The 14117-nt window shown below is 36.5% G+C and overlaps 1 protein-coding gene across 1 annotated transcript in view; it reads left to right on the forward strand.

The window, feature by feature from the left end:
• PTPRQ (protein tyrosine phosphatase receptor type Q) overlaps positions 1-14117 on the forward strand; it is a 100172-nt gene that overhangs the window by 48018 nt on the left and 38037 nt on the right. The window contains exons 25-26 of the mRNA XM_032443733.1: positions 1381-1650; positions 9991-10323. Coding sequence (XP_032299624.1) covers positions 1381-1650; positions 9991-10323 — 603 coding nt within the window. The remainder of the gene's footprint in view (positions 1-1380; positions 1651-9990; positions 10324-14117) is intronic.

Consider the following 14117-nt stretch of genomic DNA (forward strand, 5'->3'; position numbering starts at 1 on the left):
ATCCCAGGTTCCCTTATATAGAGAGCAAAGTAAGCAGAGGAAGTAACAAAACATTCCATATATTGACTGCAATTTTTCAAGATTATAGTTCCAGTAAAATATTCTTTCTAGAGCTGATATGACAGCAGTTCTGGAAAAAATTATGTGGTTTACTGTATCCAGTGATGAGAACACAAAAAGAAATCTGGACCATCAATGAACTGGATCAGGTTGGATGTTGGAACCCTGCAGCTAGAAACTGTCCTGCCAAAAAGCCAAAGTCACCCTTCAGCTGAGTCATTCAACAATTCATTCCCCCACTATTTTCTCCAGAAATGCTGGAGGTTTTTTCTGTTTTTTATTTTTCATGATCAAGTAGTTGTAGGATTGTTTTCTTTCCCACCATCCCGGGTTCTGGGCAATTCTTTGATCAGCTCTTAGTGTAGAGTTCATCTAATGGTACATTCTCCAGTCTCTACTGAATGTGCCAGTAATCTTTCTTCAGATTTTGCTTATATTGCTTTTTTTTTTTTTGCCTTTTTTTTTTTTTTAAATAAAAAATGTGTTCTTTAACCTCTGAAAAGAAAATTAATCACTTTTAAGAAATTAATCGACCTTTATGCAGTGATAAGTAACATGCTCCCCTCTATTTCTGGTTCCTCAGTAACAGTTCCTGGACACATTTCAGCAGAGGAAGTATGCTTATTATGTATTCACTTTCCCTTAGCATGTACAGCCAGAAATTTAGCCTTTTCCAAGATACTTTAATTCTTTGTTCTATTTTACAAATTGTTCACATCTAAATGCCTTATTTTCAGATAAACTTTCAGTATAGTATGTGCTACCTTTTATTCAATTTTTATGAATGTTTACAATTTTCTCTGGTTGGGACCATCAAGAACGTGAGGAACAATTAGTCAATAGCATTAGCAGGACAGTTCTGAAACCTGTTCAGTGACTTCTGTGCAAATCATGGCTCGGTTGAAAGGAGAGATATGATACAGTGCCTTAAGACAAAACAAACCAAAAGAACAACAACAACATGAACATACAAAGCTGAGAGACAAATAAGAATTTTCTGCTGTTGATGCTGTTGTAGAGTATATGATTTTTACACTTCTACTACACCTCAATTACTAAAATGGGGATATATATGAGAAGTTAAAACTGTGGCATGCAACTAGGAAAAAGCCAGATAGGTAGCCTAGTTTGTCAGGTACCCACAGAGAGATTCTTTTTGTTCTCTCAACCTGTTTTGGTTGTGGTATCTATTTATATGTGACTGGAATATTTCATCTTCTCTCTGAATATTATGTCACTGCTTCTCCAACTATATTTCTCTGTCATTATGGTTTTAATTATGTGAAAATGTTAATCTTTGGGACATGTGTATCTTTTAAGCACCAGATATTGTCCAGAATGTTCATTGTATTGCGACAAGTTGGGAATCGATCTTCGTGCAGTGGGAGCCTCCTGCTTCATCCAATGGTGTGATTACCTATTACATTGTATCAGTTGAAGGAAGTTCTACAATTTTTTCACCTAATATTACACTTCATACTTTCCAAAATCTGCTTTCAAATATTTCTTACCAGTTTAAAATAAAAGCTGCAACATCTGCTGGTGATGGTGAAGAACAGATATGCAATGCCAGTACACTTCCAGAAGAAGGTAAGTAATTACTAAATTATTTACTTTAATTTAAATGGTGATTATGAAACAAGCAGGCCTGAAATGCTACAGGCAGATGAATGCCTGCCCTTTTAAGATTGGATTCTGCTAGTGGATAATAAAAATAGAGGGCTTCTTTTTATGGTTTTAGAACAGGTCCTTCCTTTCTAGCTTTTTGGTGATTTTTAAGTTTTACCTTGGTAATGCACCCTCTTGTTTTCTCAGGGTCTTTTGTCCATCAACAAGATTCAAAATCTGCTTTTGAAGAAAGTGTTATTTTAACATTAGACATAAGCATGATCAAATCTTACAGCATTGGCTGGAAAAATATGCAGTGATCTTAACTGCTGTGTTGAACGTGGATGCAGGCAAGCATTTACCTAATGTATACTTTCTTTTAAATCAGAACTGATGAAAAGCCAGTCCTGACTCAGAGCTCCAGTAAGACTGAAATTGAGAATGGGTGTCCAGACTGGCAAGCTGATGCCTGATTAAAACTGGGCTTGTCCAAAACCAGAAACTTTTGAAGACAGATTAATGTGAGGCGTGTTACCCTCTAGTAACAGGAATCTTTCTGAGTCACCTGCTTCCTTGAAGGTGGAGGAATGTTGCGGGTAAACTCAAGGAAGCCTGCCACCTGGAAAAGTTAGCTGCTGGGATTTTTAAGGAATTTTGGGTTGGTTGCTAGTTTTTTAGGAAATCTTGGAGAATCTGTGCACGTAATACTAGCCCTTGGCTTGAAAGACAGGCTACTAGCCTGTTGTCTATGTTTTATAGGTTTCTACTTGTAGGAGAAAAATAAGCCTATTTTCTAACAACACATGGCTTACATATCTTATAACAAGGGGTTTGCATGAGTGAAGGATTATACTACAGTATACTTATTTATTTATTTATTTTTTTATATATATACATTGCATAGACTCTTTCTTGCTGTCTTAGTATTTGACTTGCAGGTTGTTGCTTAGTCATATTTACAGCAAACTAGATATTATTAGGACATTTCCTTAACTGTGTGTTTGCATGAATTGTTTTCTGGTGACTGGCTACTAGGAATTGGAGATTCATGGTTGGGAATGGAAACAGTTTTATAGCTGTTGTCAGCTTCTTATTTATGGTGGTCTAAGATTAGTCACAGAATATGTAGCCAGCACTGAGTCACTGACAATGCATTTATTTCTGACATAAAGTGAAATCGAATTGGCTCCGTGTCTTACTGCATAATGTTTGACCTTTACATTTTTACCAAGTTCATTTGCCTCTTTTTTTTTCTTTCTTTTCTTTTCTTTCTTTTCTTTTTTTTTTTTTTTCATTTAGGTGCATTTTTTCATATCTGAGTAAAATTAAACATGAGTCATGAAAATTAAATTTATGAGGAGATTAGTAGATTTTTGTGTCTAATATTGCTCCATTGTCATGGTAAACCACTTCTGCCAGGCTGCAGTGCGTTACAAAAACTATCAACTTTGTAGTGGTAATGTTACTTGGTGTTTAAATACATTATGCAGTATATGAAAGATAATATAGCAAGTACACATGCATAAATGATTTGGAATTTTATGACTGAATAGCTGTCCTTGGATTATTTTCAAGAAAATGCGCACATTGAAATGAAATTTTATTAGGGTTGAATGAGTTTTTAGAAGGGAAAAAGAGCCATAAATTGGTAGGATAGTTCTCAGAAAGGCGTGCTAAAGCTATGCAGCTTTGGTTAGCTCAGAAGTCTGGGGATTTTGTAAGAGTCATTCAGTTAAGAATAAGCATAAGAGAATTAAAAAGCCATTTGGGGCATTTACTGTTCTCTGAAAATCTATTTATTTTAATATTAAGATATGCAGTATAATTTTTCTCTCCTTATTACTAGTCCTATGTAATATTATAAATGAATACAAAGCCTTGTAAGAAGTTGAGGGCCATGTTTTACTGTGGTGATTGGTATTTACTATTTGTTTTCTACTAAACAGAGATTCATTCATAACTTCCATTTAAAAGAAATATTTCTAAGAATTTGTCAAAGAAACATTTTCTAGATTAATCTTTTTTTATTTTTTCTGGCCTATACTAACTTGTAACTGTGTACAAAAGTATGCTTTATGGATGAAAAAAGGAGTGCCTGAAAGGATTAATAATAGAAAAGTTTCTTAGGTCTTCTAGTGTGGAGCTGGCAAATTATCATCATCCATTATTCCTTTGACATAAAACAAGTTTATTCTCTGAACAAGTGAACCTTTAAGGATTTCTGGTTTTGTACTTCCAAAATGAAGTTGCCTACTGGAAAATATAGCCAGTTTCATCTAGGCATGTGAAACACACAGAATGGGCTTAAAACATTCCACACCTCCAAGAAAATGGTCTGTTTCCTCCACCATATGCCTTTCTGTAGTACATGGCATCTCATGTACTACAGTCCTGCAAGTTGGAATAATGTGCATTTCTTCATTGCCTTGTGAAAAGAACTACATACGACTGTAATGCACTAGCAGGATCCTTTAAATGAAAGAATATCATGACCAAGAATTTTTCAGGCTTTTTTTTTTTTTTCCAAGACTACTCTCAGTGCTTTTTTTTTTTTTTTTTTTTTTTTTTTTTCCCCACAGACTTCTATTTTCTTAATGTAGTCTAGATCTTTTTTTAGATTTTCTAATTAGTTGGTATGTCCAAATATAAGTTGGTGGCTTTGATACTGATGGTAAATCTTCACTAGACAAATGCAGTGATTAGATGGTGGCTACCCATGAAATTGCATTGATGTTATTTTTGTAAACAGGTATATAAAAATAGAGGAATCGTATAGTGTAGGATGATTTTTTTGTTTGTTTTTAATAAGGAATAGGTCAACTCTGAACATAAAAGAAATGATGGTAAAAGCTGGCATTAAAAGCATTTACAGGTCAAATATATTGTTGACTGAAAAGTAGACAGTAGTCCAGTTTGTCAGTAGGTTGAGCATTTTTGACTTAATTTCAGAATAAGGTATACTGACAGGTGTCATTACTTTTCTAAGCTTTGTTTAAGGTGTATTTTTCTCCTTGGATACAAAGGATTTGATTTTTCAGTCCTAATATCCTACAGCTAGGTACTGAATTTTCTAATGTCAGAGACCTAAATCAAGGATGCATTTTTAAGACATGTTCTCAACTGTGCAGTTTCCTTTAGAGCATATCTGATAGAATCAGTCCCAAGTTATGGGAAAAACATTCTGCAGGTTGGGTTGTTTTTTTGGTTTGTTGTTTTTGGGTTTTTTTTTCACTTCTATGTTAGTGAAATCATCTGGGACCTATTTATGATGTTCTTGTTCATACCAAGCAAGACCTTATATCACATTGAGTCCCAGTCCATGCTAGAGTAGTATTTAGTATCACCAGGGATATCAGCTTAACTCAGGAAACTCCGTTGGGTAATAAAACTTTTAAAAAATTAATGGAGATAATCAATACAGAATATTCATTTTCTTTGCCAGTACCTCGATTTTCTGAAGATCATTTTGTTGAGTGCCCATTGCTATCTGTTCTACTTTGTTCTTCACTTTCCTCCTCTTGATGCTCTTAATACCACCCAACAGACTTCTAGGCTGCCGCTGTTCTTTTAATCCAAACTCCAGCTACAAGCAGCTGTTCTGTAGGCAGACTTTTTTTTATTAACTTCGTTAGGAACTATGCCATATCAGATTACTGTCTTCTGTTCCCTGGCCCGTGCAGCTGTAGTCGTACTTTTCCACAGAAGTCTTTACAGAAAGCTGTAACTTTTCTCAGTAGATCTTTTTGTAATTGTGTCCTTTGCTGCCCTTGGATATCTTTGGATTGCAAATAAGATTTTTCCTGCAAAATATTTCTGTGGCTTTAAACCAGTTCCACTAACACATTTCCACTTGATCTGAGTCTTTGTACAGTCAGGTGCCTTTTCTGCAAGGAATTTCCTTTCATTTGGTTTCTCAAATAAAATGTTAATCTCAGAGCGGTCCACCCGCTTTGGAAGAACTGATTAGCATTGCAGCCAGACGAGCATAGGGAACTGGGGCCAAGATCTGTGAAAGTCACTTCTATTTAGGTGCTTAACTTCCTGTCAACTTCAGTAGGAGTTCAGGCACGTAAATAGGTTTTAGGAGCTTAAGATCCTATGTGGATCTGGCTTCAGGCACTTTTCCTTGGAGTTTGTCCATCATGGGAACAATGGTGGATGAACTTGAAAATACCTCATTACTTCTCCAGTCCAGAAACTGACTTACCAGCATTTCATGGCTATCCACTCTGCCAGCATCCTGGCTGGCTTTCAGAAGCTGAAGTAAAAAAGATTAAATTGAAAACTATGAAGTACATTGCATCAAAGTTTTCAGACTTTAGTTACTCCCAAAGCTAGATGAATTGCAGCAAATGCAGCATAGCTGAATACGGAAAGACTGCAGAGTATAGAATGATGAACTTAAGGGGTACTGCCCATGATTTGTGAAAAAAAATTAAATATGTGATTAGTACTAGAATTACAATAAGCTGATCAGGGCTCAGTCCTAGACAGTGTCCTAGATCACCCCGAGCACACTCTTTTTCTATATTTTTTTTTCTTAAAATACATCCTTTTGGAATTCAGGAAGAGTAATGAAGTGCCTTGTAAGCTTGTATTTAAGCAGGAGTATATAAGAGCAGACAGATAAGTCTTTGATATAGTTCCAGTTTAGCCTAAAAGAATAATTCACAGAGATGTAATTTTTGGCTTTAGTTGCTTTTAGTGTGAACAGTGATCACTTCATCATAGTTGAGTCATGTTTGGAAAATTTAAACAAGCTGCATGATTACTCTAGGAAGCATGGAATGGTTTGTTCAAATCAGTACCATCTGTGGAGAGAAAAAGTTGGGGGAATTTTAGTCATTCTTGAGGAATGGAAATCTGATTCTCCATGCTGGAGTAATTGTAATCCTCTTTGTATCTGTAACCCAATAGCATAATTGTCTTGAAATTGTGTCATTGAACACAGTCATCAAGTGCAGGAGTGCCACTGGGTGTCACTGCTCCTTACTGCATTGCGCCCCTGCAGTGGACTCTGGGGTCACATCGTGGTTTTTCATTCTAATGACAGATTATGTTTATAATTGATGTTTATGTAGAAGAAATGACATAAGATTAACTAAATTTTAAACTGAGTAATTTTAAGGCTCCTATTCTGTTTTAAAGATCTAGGCACTGGCACAAAGACAATTGTGTCTTCTACCAAGTGACCATTTGTTTTTGTAGATTTGAAATATTTTGCACATGTAGGTCTTAGAAAACTGGGGGGGAAAAAACAGTGACATAAAACAGAAATGAATGCTTTTTGTACAAAAGAAGTCTTTGTCAAATGTCTGTTGCCTTTATACGTGCAGTTTATCTTTCAAAATGGTTGCTTTTATGTACTCACTGGGATTTTCAGACCATCTTAAGCCTTGAAAGAGTAATTTTTATGGGCTCCCTCTGCAGGCAGGAGGAAAAAGGTCTCTTCTCACGGTCTCATAAACAGTTTCTCTGCCCTGCGTTCTTCTCCTTGCTCACTGGGAGTTTGTCAGTACAAAGAGCAGGCTCTATTCAGATAGAGGTGTTTTGTGCGAGTGCCCACAAATCACAGCCACTGGCATTTTTCCTTAAACAATTTGTATTTCTCTCAAAGTGTCAGGCATCTCTTCTGTCTTTCCTACAGAACTGTGAGCTCTCAAGTTGAAACTAGGGGACTAGGGTCCTCTTCTTGAATAGGAAAGCCCACCATGTGACTACAACATGGGCAATCCTCTGCCAGCAATCGCCTCTTTAACCTGCAGTTGTTCCACCTGCAGCTCTACCAGCTGTGCAGTTGGAATGAACATATATTTCCGCCTTCCTTTTGGCACTCAGCAATCAGCTGGTTACTGCCCACATTAACTTGTTTCTACATTTTTCCATTATTATATTCAGACAGGTTCTTGTAGTTCTGCTTTTCTGTCAGGAACCTTGAATATGGTAAGATGTGTGGATAAAGGGTGCTTTTTAAGGATTGCGTTCCTTAAAATCTTGTGATGAGGAAGCATGAAAATGTATTGTGTCATTTTTCCTATGCTCATGCAGAAAGCTTTAAGCTTTATGCAGGATAGTTTACTGATATTTAATCCAGACTATCATATAATGGGAGTGTAGAGCAATAATCAGTTTTCAGCTGTTGGATGTCTGTGATGGTAAACTAAGGGTTATTAGGGTTGATTGTTTCAGTCTCTTCATTGACCAAGTTTAAATTTTTATTCCAAGCCATCCAATGTTGGGTGTTCCCATCACAGCAGAAGCTCTTGGTCACGTGCCTGGCATAGTGAGGTCACATTCCTTATTTTAAAAAAAAGTAATCCTCCTCTTATTGAAGAGGAGGATGGGATTTCCTTAAATTACCTTAATTTTGATCTGATGTTTTTGGAACTGCTGACTCTTAACTTCTAAATTCCTGGAATGTACAGCACTGAGTCTTAGAAAGACTTTATTTTAATTCCAGTACAGGGTGAGATTTGGTGACAACTTTTATTTTTCTTAAATGATTTTATCAATTTTATCTCAAATAATTGAGTGCGTAAGATTAATATTCTTTGCAGTTCCTTAACAGATCGCAACAACCTACATCCTAATCAAAATCAGGATTTTTAAAGGATACAGAATTTTCACAATAATCACTTCCTCCACCTTTCTTTTCCAGCTGCTAATGGATAAAATATTTCTTTACTTGTATTTTCCCAATTGTGAAAATGGGTGGGTTTTTTTTGTCCAAAGTTAACAAATTGAGTATTGCCTCTCTAAAACTGATGAAGCAAGACAGTTTCAACCTGATTTGCTTTAATTTACTATTTCTGGTACTTGGCTTTTTTCACTGTAATAATAACAGCAAATCAATATTGATTTTGGTGTTTTGCAATAAAGTGATGGAAGTTAGCTCTGCTAAATAATTTTATTATTATTTTATCTATCTATTTATTTATTTATTTAATTCAGTTAGCTTTTGGTCTGTTTTTGGTTAGTGAGCATCAGCCTGGGAGTATGTGGGGCTACTGTATACTGTGACAGAGGAAGTCCCTGTGACTTCTGTGTCTGACCTCTGTCCTGCAGGCTTCATCTTCTTTGGGCTCATATGAAGGGACTTGAATTTCTCAACCTCTCTGTTGTTCGAGCTTGTTTTGATTGTGAATCTGCATCTCTTTCCTGTTAAATATTCACATTTAGTGGAGAGCCTTCAGCTTGCTATGTTATGATGATGTTTTTTGCACAAATTGTGGCAGATGAATGCTGAGATCAGACATACCCAAAAGGCTAAAAAGAAATATTGAAGGTTTCCTCTTTCTTCTGCAGTAACATTGGCCTGGAATCCTTTTATTCTTTATGTAAGCCTTTGGGCTTCTTCAGTTTCAGTTTGGGATACATCACATGTTTTATTTTAACAGCAATACTTCTTCCCTCAGAAAGTCCAATAAACTCTTTAAATCTAAGTGCACTGAATGATTTCTGAGCTGATTTCTCTGCACAGTTTTTTGGTGGTTTTTTTGTTTTTTTTTTTTTTTTTTTTGCCCTAGAGTATTAGTATTATCTTACAGAGGGTCTTAGAGATAATATTAGCTTACTGTATGACTATTTGATATAGCACAAAACCATATGTTGCATCCAATCTGCAAGAGCTGAGAGTACGCTGTTGGCTTAATATAGATATGGGTAGATGTGTGTGTATGTGCACGTGTATGTACACTGATATAAATCTGTGTGTATATACATGCATATATACATTTTTAAGTAACAAAGTAGGAAACTTCGTGAAAAGTTTCTTTTTCTAACTTGTATGGCAATATTATTCATGTGCTACTCCTTTTGGGTTTGCTTAATTTGTTTGCTGAACAGCTTGTAAAACAGCTGTATTATGCAAAGATACAGAAACACACTGCGTGTATTGATACCATTCAGAAGGTGAGACAAGAGAAGGAGACAAATATTTCTAAATGAGAGGTGAGGAATCTCAGTCAGCAACAGCAGTAAGGGATGCTATGGATAGGCCGAAAATAACTGCTTGATACACTCTCCCTGAGTTGAGACATAGCCCCAAATGTAGCAACAGCAATGTCACACCTCTCAAAGCTTGCCTTGCATACCACACCTAAAAGTATTTTTCTGTATTTCAAAACTATAGTAAATGTATGCCACCTATATATATTTGGTGTAATTTAAACCAATACATTTATTCCTTATTAAACCTGTGGAACTGAATCTTGTAGTTCAGACATGCTTAATAAATTATTTTTTAAACACCGGGTAAAATGCTTATAGCTGCAATCACTTTTCATTCAATTGAAAATCTATTACAAGAGTTTTTATTTGTAGTTCCCAGTGCTCCCAGGGATATTGTTTTTTCCAACGTGCAATCAACAAGTGTGACTTTGAATTGGAGGTCACCGAAATTGGTTCCTGGCTACTTTCAAAACTACAGGATTACCACACAGCTACAGTCTATCCACTGCAGTAACTGGGAAACTAAGGAATGTATTGAAGATGAGATTCATCAGTATTTATATGACAAAGCAGTCAGTGCCCAGATAGAAGAGACGGTGTATGGACTAAAAAAATACAGATGGTACAGATTTGCAGTTGCTGCCAGTACGAATGCTGGATATGGAAGTTCTTCTCCTTGGATTTCTACACAAACACTTCCTGGCTGTAAGTAAGGATGTCTGTTATGTGTTATATTGCTATAACAAAGGGTTGGTCACCTAAATAAGTAATAATATATAGTAGATGATATTGCTTGACACCTGTGTTGCTAGTGAATATAATAAGCATTAATTAAGATTCTTCAAGTAAAAATATCATCATATAAATCATTTTGTAGGTTTGCGTATGTTACATTACTTTAGTTTTTACTGTCCTTTGGTTGTTCAACTGTCTTATTTGCTCAAGAGAAATTTCATTCTTTAGCCCAACTCTGTCTAGAATTGGTACATCTGAGTTTCATCTAATTTGGGTTGATATGTTCTGTTCAGTTCATCTTCATATGCAAGGCATGTCAATGAAAAGTAGTCTTTTTATTCTTTGACTAAAAGCCTGTTCATTCATATGAGCACTTTCCAAGAATTCTGCTGAGCATTCCTTCCAGTAAAATGTAAACAGTATTTTCAAAGGAATTATGATTTCTTTTCAATACTATTATCTACCCTAAGTGGCAGAGCAGAGTAGCCATGTATTGTCTACAAGGCCATCATGACATATGTTAGGACTGCTGAAGATTTCATTTAACTGTCACAGATACGATGTCTGAGAAAAGAGGAATGTAACATAAATTATGTATGTAGTTCATATGGGGACATGTAACCTTTCCTACCAGTCTGCAGCCAGCTTAAGTCAGTCGCATTTGGAATCTGGCCTTTTGTCTGTGTGGAGCAAAAGAGAATCACCATGAGAAGCCTGTCTAAATCACAGCCCCTTCACTCCATTTCACAGTAATCTTAATAGACCAAGGACTTAAATAGCTGTGTAACAAGGATCATTCAGTGGTCCACATACTTACTTTGTTCCATTCATGTTTTTACACATGATGTGAATTCAGGAGGCTTTTGTATTGGTCTTATAGTACCTGTGCACTGTGTGCAGTAATAAATCCATCTGTCCACAAATATGTTAGTTTTCCTGCAAGGTAAGGAAATGTAGTAATCTTCATTTGCAGATGAGAAACTACAAAAAAAGTTCTAAGCTCAAAAGTGCAAAGATATTTAGGCATCGTGATAGCAAACTTCGCAACTCATTTTTTTCATGTAAAGCACAGAAGCTGTCCTCTGGACTGAAAAGTACTGGAATCAGCTACAGAGTCATTCTCATGAGCACTTTTTTTGTCCAGTTCTTGTGCAGATGCTATGCTTGTAAATTAATACAATATTTTAAATGAAAGGAAAATCAAATAAACAGTTGTGACCCCAGGCAGAGCAGAAAATAGCTAGCAGAAGTTGTACAACTTGTGAGCCAGCAACCAGAGCTCTGGGATATTTCTTTACATTGCATATATCTCAGCTGCTGGGATATGCAAATACCTTGATAAAATGTTGCTGAGTTTAGGGAAATAAGATATTTAAACTGAACAGAGAGGCAGATAACCAAAACACATATCATCACGTCAAGTATCATCTTTAAGATTTCCTCTCCAGACAGTGTTAGTGTGGTTTACGAAAGAAATAGTTTCCTATCTCTCCTACTGAGGAGACAGAAGTTAAAGCAGAAAAGCTTCAGTGGACTGCGCAACACCTTCCCATGCTCCATGTCTTTAGTGGGGGTACGGGGCAGCAACAAATTTCCTGTGATCTAAGATGACATGTAGAGCGATCAGCTGCCTGCAAAACACACTGCCTCAGGATCAAAAAGCACAGGCAGGATTCCAGATATTGTGGCTGGATGCTGTCCTTTATCCTGGGGGCAATAGCAATCAGCTGAAGAGGAAAATGAGAAACAGGACATGTCACAGCTGGATGACCAGCTGACAGCTTCAGGAGCACCAAGAACCTCCCTGAGCAGTGTTTAGGCCTTGGCAAAGCAAAGTTTTCAGCTACCTGACCTGATACATCCAACAGACCAGTCTGTAAAAATACTGTTAAATACAGACTATTAATGATTGCTGTTTTGCAATGTTTACTTCCTGTAGCAGAGAAAAGAAATTTGGGGGTGCTCCAGGAGGTCCTGCAGAGTGCATCCACTGAACAGGTGCATTTTCCCCTCCTCTCTCCAATGTGGACTGAGCCAAGCGCCCTCTGGATTAGCCTGCTGGTACCCAGCCAATATACATGGTCTTCTAGGGCTTAAGGGTTCTTAGATGCTAAGTAAAATAGCCTGAGTACTCAGCCCATAAAATAGTGAGAGTCGACTGTTCAGGTCTGAGGGCAGAAGTTAGCCACTCTGAAGTTGTTGTTTCTCTCAAGCCTATATTATTATGCTCATATTCAGAAAATTACAGAATTTAAGCAAAAATTGTTAGACTTAATTTCAAGGACATAAAGAGATAAAACCTCATCATCAACAACAAAAAATACATAACAGAAGCCCTTGATAATCTTTACATTTTCAAGTGTTCCATGTTACACTTGTAATACTACAGCAGCAAAAGCTAATAATTCTGAATATCCATCAGGGTCTCTTATATTTTTTTATTACAGTTGTTCATTATGAAGCTAACCTTAAGGCCAAAGGAATTGCATGGAGATATTCTGTACTGAAACAAGTTGCAGTTCTACTCTGAGGAAAATGCTACAGGTTATGCAGTAAGGTCCACTTCTCAAAACCAGATAAACTATTCAAACTTCTGCCTTGCAGATTGTTCTCACAGGAATTGTCCTACTGTCTCATACAGTATTTTGATAGCACTGTAATAGCTTAATGTGAGCCAAATTTACCTTGACAAAAAATGAAATATTTTCAGCATAGATTTATGTAGTTATCAGTACAGAAGATCACAGTGCTGTGTCACAGTAAGGGAAGGGGCAACAAATGTTTTCCACAGTTGAGGAAATCTGTTACCTTACACCTGCACTTAGCCTGAGCTTCACCTTTGCATTTATAAAGTGAACAAGACTGGCCAAATTCATTCCTTCCAAGGAAAGGTCACTCCGAAGGATCAGCATTAGCTGGAAAATGAACGATAGTGAAATCATTGGGCTGATTCTGGATCTCATAGTGCAGTGCTTTTTGGTAAACTGCCAGGTCTCCTAATGCCAGAATGTACTGAGATATAAAGGAAAATCCCAGATGTTAGAGTGTCCCAGGAAGGATAAGAAAAAGATGCATGGAGCATAAAGTTATACCTCTCTTTTCAGCACTGTCTTTCCCAATTCCTGCAATTCAATTGCGTGATATACTTAAGGAAATTTTATGTATGGTGAGAAGGTTTTATTGTATATGTCTTTTGTTGCATACAAGCAGATTTTGCCTCAGAGAACTTGGTTTTCTATGGTCCTTTAATTCTCTCTGAATGAAATATTGGAGAATAAGTATGGCCTAAGATATAATTGTTTAAATATAGATAACCTGGGTAATTGTAAAATGAAATAACTGAATGTCACACTTAAATTTTGGAGGGAAAAAGAGAAAGAATTGGGCTTAGCCAAACTGGCAAGCATGATTTTCAGGAGACTGAACGATTTCTTCTTATTTTTGAGGATTATCCTAAATGATGGGCTATCCAGACTTATCTTCAAGCTAACACACTTAACTGCTGCCTTAGCATCAGGACACAGATGGATGGGAAAGATGACCCTGACCTCCATAAGACTCACATTCCTCTGCAAGGATAGAAGCATGATAATCAGGAAATGATGGTTATTAGTTACAGAAAATGCATTATTGTGAAAAGCAGGAGAAAAGTGCTTGTGAGAGGAAGTGATTGGATTATAGGGGAATGAGAGAATAAGACTAGGTCATTTCTACTGAGTAAATTGCTGTGATTTATAAGAGAAAGGGTATAGTGATATCATGGC

The sequence above is a fragment of the Coturnix japonica genome, chromosome 1, assembly GCF_001577835.2.
Source record: "Coturnix japonica isolate 7356 chromosome 1, Coturnix japonica 2.1, whole genome shotgun sequence".
Classification (NCBI taxonomy): Eukaryota; Metazoa; Chordata; class Aves; order Galliformes; family Phasianidae; genus Coturnix; species Coturnix japonica.